Source organism: Corvus hawaiiensis, chromosome 13 (genome assembly GCF_020740725.1).
Source record: "Corvus hawaiiensis isolate bCorHaw1 chromosome 13, bCorHaw1.pri.cur, whole genome shotgun sequence".
In the NCBI taxonomy this organism is placed as follows: Eukaryota; Metazoa; Chordata; class Aves; order Passeriformes; family Corvidae; genus Corvus; species Corvus hawaiiensis.
Genome location: NC_063225.1, coordinates 16,889,282 through 16,902,090, shown reverse-complemented (window position 1 = coordinate 16,902,090; position 12,809 = coordinate 16,889,282). Strand labels below are relative to the sequence as shown.

The window sequence follows — 12,809 nt, the reverse complement described above, 5'->3', positions numbered from 1 at the left end:
AACTCCCAGGCTTTAAAATAACTTACTTCTGTCTCCATAATACATTTGAATTTACATTATTCTTTCATCTCTTCTGATGCAAGCACTCTGGGAAGGTACAGATCAGAAAGCTTCACAGGGAAGCCCTCCAAGTGCCTTCATGCCTAATAATGGCAGTTTAGGACAGCAGCCCAGTTTTCTGCATGGCTTTTCCACTGAAGTGTTCGTGGCATCAGCAGTAACAGCAACAATTTGGAGACAGTCTTCTTCCCATGTTAGATGAAAGCAATGAAACTAAACTCTATAACTGGTTGCCAGACCTACACCCCCAGCTGCCTGGGTCTGAGTGGTTTTGGGAGAGAAGCTGGAAGATATGAAATGCAAACATGGTCCAGAAGCTTGTGTTTTAAAAGAAATGGAAACAGGGATTTGTGCATAATGAGAAGTCCAGGGAATGAAATAAAATCATTAAGTGCAGCACCAACATAAACAGAAGGTATGTTCTCTCGTAGATATGGTGATACTTTTATGTAACTAAAAAATCAGTTATACAAAAAAAACCCATTAGGTCCCTAAATTATTTAGGTTTCAAGGTTTTCTTGCCTTATCATCCCCTGAACAGGTACTTTTAAGTAGACCACAGACTAAGTGCTCTGTGCTCCTGCTAGAGCCAAAAGCACTAGCTTCCCAGAATCCAGGCTGAAGCAGACAGCGTAGCCTGATTGTGGGATCCGTAAGACAGCCTGCTCCAAGTTAAGAATTAGGTGAAAATGGAAACCATAACTATACAACAATGGTCCTATAATAAATTGTTCTCGCAGGCAACATACCTGGTTGATGTTTTGATTTTATATTTCAGAGTATACTAAGTGTGAAAAATAGTGATGGATATGAAATAATTTACAAAACCTCAATTCTGACCACACCTACAGGATACGACATATTGTAAACACTCCTTCCATTGGTTCCAGCAGTAACTACAAGCACAGCTACTTCAGTGTACTGACTTTACATGCAGGCCTGTGTCCCCATTGAATCACAAGACACTGAGGGCACAATTACTGACGCCTTTTGTTGTTCTGGTTCAGAGCAGTATTGTACATTGTGACATTTGGGTTTGGATCCCCAAACTGTTGTGTGGGACTATACATTACTAGCTTGAATCACAGATCTTCATGAAGTGAAAAACCCCCACAGTAAAACTACCCACAACTGAATCATTTGAAGAACCAAACACCACTTGTGAGGTTTAAATAAACCTAACTGTGGGATTTTTTAAACAGAACCAGATCTGGGCCGTGTATTGTGATGAGCAATGAAAAATTTACATTTCCATTAGTCATTCCCAAGCTTCTTTCCTACTGCTTTTAACAGCACAGTTAGGAGACTGGATTCAGTTTCGGTGCTTTCCCCCACTACTGTTGCTACATGTCCTCTTTACCCACCTTTCCCTGAGCCACCAGTTCCCTCTGGGCTGCTGAAGCTGACTTCACAAGGGCACTGGTAGCAGCTGCAATGGATTTAGCTGCTTCCAGGATCTGTTCTTCAAAATCCAGAGTCTCATCTGCTTGCTATAACCAAGAAAAAACAATGTTACACATTCACCTGAAAGCAATTACACTTTCAAGAGTGAGGACATATACAAAGACAAGAAGATTTTGGAATTCATCAGTAAAGTCAGTAAGACCAACAATATCATTTTCTGCAAAGGAGTTCTGTGTGGATTAAAGCTGGGAGTCAACATAAATTAAGTATTAGCTTGCCCTTGTGGCTGCCCACACTGAAACAGAGTATCACACAAGATACTTAAAGAATGCCATCAACTTTCTAATGCATTACCTCCACTAGGGCTACTCTAAACTACATTCAGAAAAGTGGAAGTTTGAAAAGAAATTCTTGTTTTCCCTATCAAGATGATCTCTCTAGTGCCATAACAGTGGCTTCCAGGATTGCTAAACTAGGGAAAGCATTTTCTAAATACCTGAAGACTTAAGGCATTGAACAATGATAAATGTGTGTTGTCTCATTCACCTGTACTAAGGAATGTAAAGTAGGTACCAAGCAAGAGCATAGATTTAGCAGCTTTTGCTAAGAGCTGTCACTGCACAGAAAGCAGCTTTGTGCAGCAGTCCAGTTTAGTGATCTTGGAGATATGAAGTTCCAAAGGTCTGTCTGGAACACTTCAGTCATCCAAGCATGTCTTTCAACAAGCATGTGCAAAACCTCCTAATGAGGTTTCTTACTATTTAAAATGCCAATTTATTGTTCTGTAAGAACTTTCCTGACTTTCAAATAATTTAAACAAGTATTGAAAACATTTAGCCATCTAAGCATGCTTACTAGCTTCTGAACAGTTAACAAAATAGATAGAGATGAACAGTTATTATTATTTTAGACAGAACCAGGCCTGGGCATATATTGCAATAGTTTTTTATATAAAATAATCCAACATAATATATTTTGTTTGTGATCCAATCACAAGCCAGTGGAATCCAAGGCTGTATGACGAGTAGGGCTAGTGGCTACAGTATCAGGGCATTCTACCTTGAGAGAGATGAGACTTTTGAAATACAGGTTTTTCTAACTTTGGCAGCATTCTTGTGTCACACAAGTAACTTTAGAAACACCAGCCAGGTGGGCTGTGAATTAGAAAATTGGGTACTTCGTTTGCAAGTCTAAGCACACCCATATAAATTTAAGTCAGATTTAGTTCTCCTGATACTGTAGTTTGATGAAATAGTAGTTAATTATAAAATAATAAAAGATATTTATGAGTAATTACAAAATGGCCCATCAAGCAGTGCTCAGTCCTACAGCATTTCGTGTAACTGTCACATAACTAAAAGTCCAGGAGATGAAACAATAGCATCCACAGACACCAGGAAAACTGAATCATCTGAAAAGGAAAACTGATGTGTAGATAAAGATGTTTACCACTTGAAAGTTTTTTTGTTTTGTTTTGTTTTGTTTTTTTAGGAAAAGCCACCTAATCCATGGAAAAGTATTTGTCTTGCCTTGCCATTGGGCTATTCCCATCAACTAAAGTATATATCTTTGCAAAGCTTTGGAAAGTCATGTTCCACATAAAATTTTGGCAGTGCTTGCAATGCAACATCATGAACATTATTATACCTAAGTGCAATCACGTCAGCCCTCTACATGTCTCAGGTCTTACTTATGAAACTCTTATTTCAATCACAACATTGCCAGAGTGATTAAAATGAATCCAGTAAAGTCTCTACCAGAATTATTGTCCTTACTAAAACAGATGCATTATTGACTTTGATTTGACTAAAGACTGAAACTGAAATATCAACGAAAGTACCACTGACTGACAATAAATTTAACAGACTGTTACTGCACTTTTACTTTTGTCCAAGACTTCTTGCTATCAAGTTTTTAAATTCTTATTTCCAACATAAAATATATTATGTGCATTACTCTTTATATGTCAGCACTCAATGTCAGGAACTCAAACTTAAGTGAGTGAGAACTTCAATATCTGCTTATTTATTACAAAGGAGGAGTCAGTCTTTGCTGAAGTTTAATAAAATGCTCATGGCCATAGTCTGATCTATTGGACAGCTGTGTATGTGCCCAGATGGAATTCAATTTGTGAAAAAACAGCCACCAAAAAGATGCTGAACAAAAGCAGTTGTTTGAACTCAGTTCAGGGTAGTGAGTGGACTAAATAATGTACACGAGTCCTAAGCAAAAATTACTACTTTTCAAAGAGAATGCCAAGAAATCAAAGCTTGCATTATCAAGAATGCCATTGTTCAATGGCTGGATTAACTTTCACAGTGGAGCAGCAGGTGAAGCTCAGCAGGAAAAACAGACAGCTAAACTTTAGTATCTCATCTGGTAACAGATTTTTTTCTCCCCCGTTTACCAAATCAGTTTCTTTCCAATTATATTGAAATCTGGGGCTTGGAAGAACAAGCCACACCTCAAGGTTCTCAAACTTTCAAGTCTTGCATTCCCTGACATCTCACAAGTTCTTTTACTTTAAAAAAAAAAAATTCTTTTGACAGTTGATCCCTTCTGTGAAGAATTTATTTTTGTAGCAGCCTTACACAGCACTCAAACTGTTGAATGCCTCTTGGCTTTTCATCTTTTCTAACAAATCCTTCTTTTCTAGTCCTTCCCTGTGGTTTTCCCTTCAGCATTCTCAGGTGTGACGTACATCTAAGGGCTGGATATCAATGGGGGAGGCGGCACAACACTCAGCCAGCACTGTGGGTGTGTTTCCTGCCTGTGCTCTCCCAAGATCATTCCTTAGTAATGAGGACAGGGAGCAGCACAAGCCTGGGCACTGCAAAACGCCCTACAAGAAAAATAATTATTCCACCATTCCCATTATTAAAAGAGTATCTCCTGGACTGTCTTAAGTTCACACTCATATATAGTACCCTCACAACATGTGTCAATTCAAAGCCTTCATGAATAAAGTTGAGAGCGTTGATGTGATACATGGCAGAAAATACCATGTTGTGAGATTTTAGAGCGAGTTTCTTTAGAAACCCAGACCTATGACACAAGTGATTAGCTTCTCCTTCATCAAGCAACCCCCATGAAGATCAGCATCTCATTTTCCTCAAGCCTAAACTAATATGCTGTTATTAACTACGTACAGCTATAAATGGATTGAAAAATGAAGTCACGAGAACAGACAAACATCAGGCTCACTATAAAGTCTGTAGAATGGAATATCCTAAAAATGTTGATTATGCCACTGAAAACAAAACAAAAAAGATGTTTTGTAGTGCATTTTAACCGTTTTTCTACAGCATCTCCATTATTAGGGATAGCATAAATAAAGTCAGGGTTAATAGGAAAACAAATGAGCCCCTAATCTCATTGCAAAACAGTAGCAAAAATTACAAAAGACAAACCATTTTATTTTCAAGCACCTCTCATCTTCTACTTCATAATGAGCAAACCAATATGAGTAAGTTACTGCACTGGGCCACGGAAAACACAGTAACCATTTCAGTGAAAGTCAGTTCTTGGCACAGCTGCTGCTCACTGTCACAAAGAGCCCTACACAACTTAAAAGTCTCTCCAAGAGCAACTCTACTGATAAAGGAGCCCTCCATGTATGTATTTTATACCAGATTAGGTTAGGAGTCTGCAGGAAGTCTTCTAAACCTGCTTGAGAGTGACTGTACTCCTTCATATTGCCTTCTACTATGTTAAAACCCCCGGAGACAGGGCAGGACACTGTAGGAATATGTTTGATATATAGTTGGATTAAATAACAACCTAATATATCAAACATATCACACAGAGTCTTGCAGAAAAAGGCATCCAGGTTTGATTCATCTTGGGTTAAAAAAACAAAGGACCAACTGCTGAAAGCTACCAGCAGGGAACTCTTACTGACTACAAGGCACCAGTGTTGTCTGGAGGCAGAGGCCTGCACAGAAGCATGAAGAGCAGACAGAGTAGGGTAGGGACAGCAATGCTCTCTCCTGTTGTACCTCATCTACCATATCTTTTTACTTAAAGTGGTTTTTTTTGCCCAGTATTAGCATGTAGATTTTATTAGACAAAATATTTTTCTTCTTCAGAAAATTACTCGTTTTGGGGGTTGTTTTTTTACAGGCAGTAGCATATTTGCATAACAGAAGGAATATGTGCCTGCATTGCAATACACCTGACTCTCCAAATGGAAAACTGAAAAAAGTAAGCATCCACACTCAGGAAAAATAATTGCACTTAAAGGAAACATGACAGCCAAATCCTGTTTAATAAACCATAAAGATCTCATTGCTTCTCAGATCACTTCCCACCTTGAACATGGCAAGGAGAATACTGAACAGGTTTTGTATTACAGACAGTAGTAACAACACCTGCTCAGGAGAGTCCTCAAAGTTCTTCCAAGATACAAACTCAGAAGACATACAGATATTTAAAGGGTGTCAGTGGGGCTGTGGTCTAGTGGACTAAGCATTTTGGGAGCACATTCACCTGCAGCCAAACAACCAGGATTTAAAGCAAACAAAATAAGCATCGTACAATAAAACACAGGCAACAGTTAGAAGGACTGTATCGCATTAGAAATTGTTCTCTGGGATAAGATGATTCCCAGTAGTATAAAATGAAGATGTCTCATGCTATTTGTGTCAGCCTAAGACATCAATGGGAGCATGAGAGGTGCAAAGATATGAAGAGGAAACAAGGAAAAAAAGAAATAAAAAAAATTGAAAAGTTTTAACATAATGAAGATAGTGGAACAAATGAGAAGAAACCCTACCTTCAGCTATTGGGGGCTTTTTCAGAGGTAAAAGACAAACTGGAACACAAAGATGAAAATTTCAAGCTTAAATCAAATGACTCCCACTCCCTGCACCAATAAAAAAACTTTACCAAAAACCAGAGAATCAGCCGCCAACTAGTAATGATGAAGATGATGGATTTCCTGCAGGTAGATATTCTAAAATTACCAACTAAGGACTTCTCTGCAAGTTCACTTGATGATGATTGCTGTTAACCAAAGCAGGATATTGTCTAGATAGTCTGTTCCATTGTAGAAAATAACTCCTATTCCTGCATTTCATAGACTGAGCACAAGACAAAGCAACCCTTACACCTAGTCTAAGTGTTCCTACTACAATACTCTGTATGTTGGCAAAGATGGGCATCAGAAAGACAGAGCCTGTTCACCACAGGAAATCCTGCTCTGGGAGGATATAAGCTACAAGTCTGCAGCAGAAAAAAGTGCTATTTGAGCCACTCTGTGAACTTCCTAGTACCTTTTGATGTGGATTATAATCCATATTGTGAAAGAGATTAAACATCTGAAAAGGATGCAAAGGCCGCTGAAATCCCAAATCAAACAAACAGTTGGATATGAATTTTAGTTTCAGAAAATGACAGACCAATAAGTCACAAGCAGGCTGGATACTCAAATTAACATGTTAAATGATGAGCAGGTGTGAGAGCTGTATTCACTGGGAAATTACAATGACCCTGGAGTGGCTTAGATGTTGGAAGGAAACTGCTCTATGGTTACCAGGCAACACACATGTGCTATTGTGCAGTGATTGTATAGAAAAGGTGATGGAGGACTTTTCCACTCCTCAGACTCAGCCTGTGTCCTCCACTCTGTAGAATCTCATTATAAAGGACCATTTTTCTTTATAACCAAAATGGATGTACTTGCTAAAAAATGCAGACAAAGAGCATTTCTTTTTCATGAGTTAATTTATTCCTATCACTAAGCAGGGAGTGGGGGGTGGGAAGTCCTCAAAAGGCTGAAGCTTCCAAGAACTATTTCATCTGATGCTCCTAAATAACAAAATACTACCCTGCACCAATACAATCATCCAACACTGAATGTTCTTGAGGCTCTGCTTTTTAGAAAGACTTCTCATTAGCTTCACTTTGAAAACAGTTTTGCACCTACAAAGCAGCATAAACAGGAAAATAGATACATAGTCCTTTCCTGAAGTCAATTACACAGCCAAAACACGTTTTTCATTTTAACGAGATGCAACATAGTAATTTCTACTAAAACCTGCCCGTTAACACCAGGCAAAAGGTAGCAATTCTCTGGGATCCACCAGATTCATATATTCCCTCTGTGCTGCACATGAAAATAGTTGGCTTAATTTTATATCTTCAGAGACACATTTGAAATGACCTGGCAACATGCAACACCAATTGATATCATAATGAACTGTAATTTAATTTTCTTCAGGAAAATTACATAGAAATGATCATACAATGTATCTGATTTTACACTGAAAGAGCTATTCTCTGAGCATGGCATAAAATGCTGGTTTTAGTCTTAGAAAATCCTGCAGGTTATTTACATTCTCTTGGATCCCATCTGTGTTGCTGCTGCTTTCTCCTGCTATACTACACAAATTCAGATGTGAACAAAGGATCTCCAAAAGAAAGCAAGTGAGAATGACTACACACCAGTAAAATATGTTCGGAAACAGAAATTTAAATAATCAACAGTAATGATGCCATAACTATTACAAGCATTTCTAACATTTGGCTTATCTCCCTTTGCTTGCTCATGGCTGGTGCTTGACTCCCTCCCTGAAAAGCATCTTTTTACCCTCTACCCTCAGGGGTAAGTGCCATCCAGAGCAGCACCTTGTGGCACTGAGACTCATGCAAGGTTTGATTGTTTACACCATTATCGTGGCCAGTAGCAAAGTACACACCAGGCTACAGGCAATGTGCATCCTCTGCTTTGTTAACCTCAAACAAACAATGGGGATGGACACTCACCTTAGGCTTGGCTCTCGGTTTCAGCTGCTCTAACTTCTTTGCTGCAGCCTCAATTGATGCTGCAGCCCCTAATAGCTCTGTCTCTGCAATGACTGTTGGGTCTTCTGGATCCACCCACTCTGTCCCTGAAATTAATGGAGACCGAGACAATAACTTCAGTGTCACTGTGAGCTGCCACTCAAACAGGGGGAATTGCAATCACACCTCAAGTATCCAATACAGAATGTACATCACAGAAAGCTGATTTTAGTGCCATAATGGCATGAAACCAGTGATTTATGTCACAGAGAAAACTGTAAAGCAGAGGGGAAAAAAGTATTTAGCAGGATTATTCTCTTATGAAAGTAACTTATTTAATAATTGTGTAAGCAGAGAAGCTTCAAAAAGGGGTACTGTCCATACTGGGAACAAAACCAGCCGTCACTCAACTTGTGTTTATCAGAGGTCTTACTCAGATGGTTCCTAACTTGACCAAGCCATAGGGCTCATTGAGAAGTCTGACAGAACGGTAGAGAGAACAGGCTACAGCCAACACAGTCACTCCCAGCACACCTGGCAGTCTGTTTGCTGGCAGTGGTTGGGGATGAAGTTAGCACTGACTGAAGGAAGCACACTTTTGGCAGTGTGTGTCTAACAGCGATGTAGAACAGGCCAAAGCAGTTTATGTATCACATCTGAAGGTCAGCTTTTTGTTGTTGTTGACTTTTTGGCATTTCTCTTTTCTCAAAGAAATTTTGTAGATCCACAAAATGAATACTTGGCTGGAAGTGGGTTCAGATTTTTGGAAGTTGTCAGTGCATTATTATTTTTGATTTCCTAACATCATTCTCTGAATTACAAGGTTCAGAAAGCATCCATATTCTGAATTGAGGGAAACAATGAAACAGCCAAAAGAAGTTCATAACCTCTAAGGGCATGGTCTAGAAACCATTTCTCAGCTCAAATGCTGTACAGGATGAAGACGTTCTATATTAAACCCTAATACTGGCAGATAAACAGGAAAAAAGAAAGAAGGCAGCAAGTATAAGTACAGTCAATCCCGAATTTGTAAAATGTAGCAGTTCCTCTTCAAAAAAAGGCATTTCACAAAGGTTAAAACATTTACATGTTAAATTTGTTAGGAGACAATTTTATTGTGTACCTATACATGAAAATTAGGAAAGAAAACTGTGAATGGTTAAAAAACATTTTACTTCCCACAAAAAAGTTTCTAAAGTGAATAAAGACATCCTCTACAGGCAGTAAGTGAAAAAAGAAATAATTTTTATTTTAATGACTATGAAGTAAAATGAAAAAATTGCCAGAAATTAATAAATGTCTCCAAAGATGAGAATAATATAAGGATTTTTAAAAAGCACTTAGGGAATAGAAGAAGTCTGATATTGGTTTGCCTCGTTAGCAAATGGAAACTGAAATTTTGAAATATAAAAGAGAATGCAGAAAAAGCTGAAGAATTAAATAAAGCTACTTGAACAGATTACTTGAAACAGCATAATGTAGATCACTGTTCTACGAAAAAGAGTAACTGTATTAAGAGATAAGGAGGGAAGGAGGAAAGAAATTATGGATTCCCATATATGAAAATTGCTTATGGTTCGGATTGATTTCCAAGGATCATGTATGGATAACAGCAGGAAATAACTGAGAAGACCCTGCAGCGTACATTACACTGAATATCAGATAATCATCTCCGGAGTAGTGAGCACACCACACTGGTAGCCCGGCTTCCCAACTCACCCTTCATTGCTTCTGCTGACTGGATGAGCTCTGTGACAGCACCTGCAACCCGCTTGGAGAAAGAGGCCAGCTGATGCTTTAGCTCTGGAGTTGCTTTTTGAAGAATCTAGAGAAAGGGATAGAATGCACATTAGTAAGGATTCCAGAATGCTGGAAGATTCCCAAGGCACTCTAGTGAAAGCTTTATTTTATACAGCAATTGTGTGAGAGCCCAGTGAGAGAACTGTAACTGTCAGTGAAGCACTGGGAGCAAAGGCTTACACTGCAATGTTGGATGCACACCAGGAAAGTGGCACTGCCTTGCACAGCTGCAGGAACTGACAACGTTGTTGGAAGTTCTCAATCCTAAACCTAGGACAGAATTATCCAAAACAGAGGCACACTTGTGAGTATCTGGGAGGAATATGCAGCTTTAGCCCTCCATTCTCAGGTATTTTAGTCATACTTATGCATCAGGCTCAGTCTTTTCACACTCTTGGAGAGACGGTGATTTTGAAGTATTGACAGACTGGTTCATCCCTATTTCTGAGAGACAGAATTACAGAGTTCTGGAAGTACCAGTTGCCTGTTCTGGAAAAAAATCAGCAATGGTGAACACAAAATGCCAAGACCCTCAAACAGAAGGAAAAGATAAAAAATCTCTGAACTAAATTTGTATCAAGTATTAAACTGCGCTGCTTCAAATGAAAAACACGAAGACAGTTAGAGAGTGAAGTGGAATTCTTTCCCTGAACAGGAACATCTGCATTTTTAATGACCATATTGTAAAGAAAAATATTAAATTCTGGAAATTTATGTATACTCAAAAGCTCCTTCTGAGAGAAGAGTGACAGACATAGGTAGAGCTTTAAGAGCAAAACAAATGGTTGAGTTGTGAAAGTCACACCCAGGTTTGTTTTTTCTTAATGTTTTCAAAAACTCCCCTGCAAGCCTCTTTGGGTGCACATTGAAAACAGATTGTATCTTTTTGCCAGAGTGTTGCCATACTGCAGTCAAATGCATGACCCATTTACTTTGACAGAATAAACTAAACCAAGTTATTTTCCTAACTTTGTCTGGTAGGAACTCTGCCACACAAGGAATTCTCTCTCTCTGGAGCTGCCATGTCAACGCATGTGTGGACTGGTCTCCTGCTTCCTAAGGATGATCCTTAGTCAACAAATTTCCACAGTAATCACAAGTACATGAATCCTCAATGGCTACAATCTGCAACACTAACAAAATATAACAACACAGTTATAACCAAAATTTATACACTGCATAAACTCTTCTCATGGCAGAAACTGAGCACAGAGCACCTCAAGGGTTACCTTCCAAATATAAGCAAAAACGTCAAAAAAATACACACATGTGGTCAGGATTATTACAAAGAATGCCATTTTTTACTCCAGCAACTGTGACACTAGTACTATCTGTCATAGTGTTGACAATGTTGGAATTGAAAAAACTGAGCACATTTTAGAACTAGGCTGTTAAAGAACTGCGCTGTTTTAAAGCCAGCTTAGAACTGTCAGCAGAGTCTCATCCCCACAGAGTCATGGACAACAACCAAAGCTCCAGACTTCCCTCAACTACGCATGGATCAACACAGACCAGGATGGAGCGTATGGATATGCAGAACAGGTCAGTCTTGAACCTGAGTAGTACAACTTAAAAGGAGTTTTACTAAGACGAGCATGCCGTACAGCTGGAATTAGCGTGTTCCTGGCTCTACCCCTAGCTAGGTGATTAGTGGAATATTCCTTTGAGCAAACAAGTCAGTTTTGTGCCACTTGCCCAATGCCACCTCTGCACAAGTTAATACACTGGGGCTTGAGAAATTTTAGATATTGCATCTGACAACTCTTGCACCTAACAAGTATCATTTTCAAAGAAATGTGGCTGTTGGACAACCCCTGGCACCCCGTGCTGAGGCAACCCTTGCAAGCATCCCTAGCCTGACCACTGAGGGTATAACTGAACTTACTGACAACTGTATCACAGGGTGCCAGATGGACTAATTGGAGATTTCCAATCCCCCATGATCTGCGTTTCTGGATGGTGTAAATTAAATGAAATTGCAGACCTAGGGGTTCTAAACCACCAGAGTTTTCTAAGGGAGCCAACACCAGGGAAGGGGCAGGGTGTGGTACGAGGGGGCAGAACTTTCTCAGGGCTTTAGGGCCCTGAACGTAAAGAGGCTTAAGGTAAGAAAGGCCTGTTACTTCAATAAAATGGAACATGCCTTCCTTACCTTAAGCCTCTTGACTTACGCAGAGAGAGAGAGAAATAAAATGAGCAAAAATTTATTCAAGTCTTCGGTCTGTTCTGGCACTCAGTTTGAAACACATACTGACAGCGTTCTAGGGGTCAAATCTGAAGAACTCACCACAGTATCTCTAAACTAAAAATGGATCAGACATCTAATGCTAAATCACTTACTGAAATACAGCTATAAGAATTCTATTAGCAAGTTCCAACATTCTTGAACTATTTCCCCGCTAGTGACAAGCGCAACTGTGACTGTAGTTTCATACATATATTTCAGCAAGTTGATGCAAATAATTACACATGCTCTGTTCTCAGCAACAAAACTGATTTGGGTTTGCTAATCTGCAGTTAGTGGCTGCAAATTTCAGTTTCAGAGACTTTAATACATCAGCTGAGAGCCACCTAAAAGAAATCGCTGGTCATCCATGAAGCTGATCTCTGATTTAAGTCTTCTCCAGAAACATCAATATCTCATAAATGTTAGTTCAAACACATTTTATTGCTTCCTACAAATTAATAGCAACAGAAGAACAAATATGGGATAATTAATATCTTATGTGATAATTATGTACGGTCAAGAAAAGCCCACTGAC

At 39.1% G+C, this 12,809-nt stretch overlaps 1 protein-coding gene across 5 annotated transcripts in view; it reads right to left on the bottom strand.

The window, feature by feature from the left end:
* The window catches only part of TLN2 (talin 2), a 187,224-nt gene that overhangs the window by 7,974 nt on the left and 166,441 nt on the right, over positions 1-12,809 (bottom strand). For all 5 annotated transcript variants that reach the window (XM_048318039.1, XM_048318037.1, XM_048318041.1 and 2 more), the window contains 3 exons: positions 9,967-10,072; positions 8,230-8,354; positions 1,425-1,550 (listed from right to left, as the gene is read on the bottom strand). In XM_048318039.1, coding sequence (XP_048173996.1) covers positions 1,425-1,550; positions 8,230-8,354; positions 9,967-10,072 — 357 coding nt within the window. The remainder of the gene's footprint in view (positions 1-1,424; positions 1,551-8,229; positions 8,355-9,966; positions 10,073-12,809) is intronic.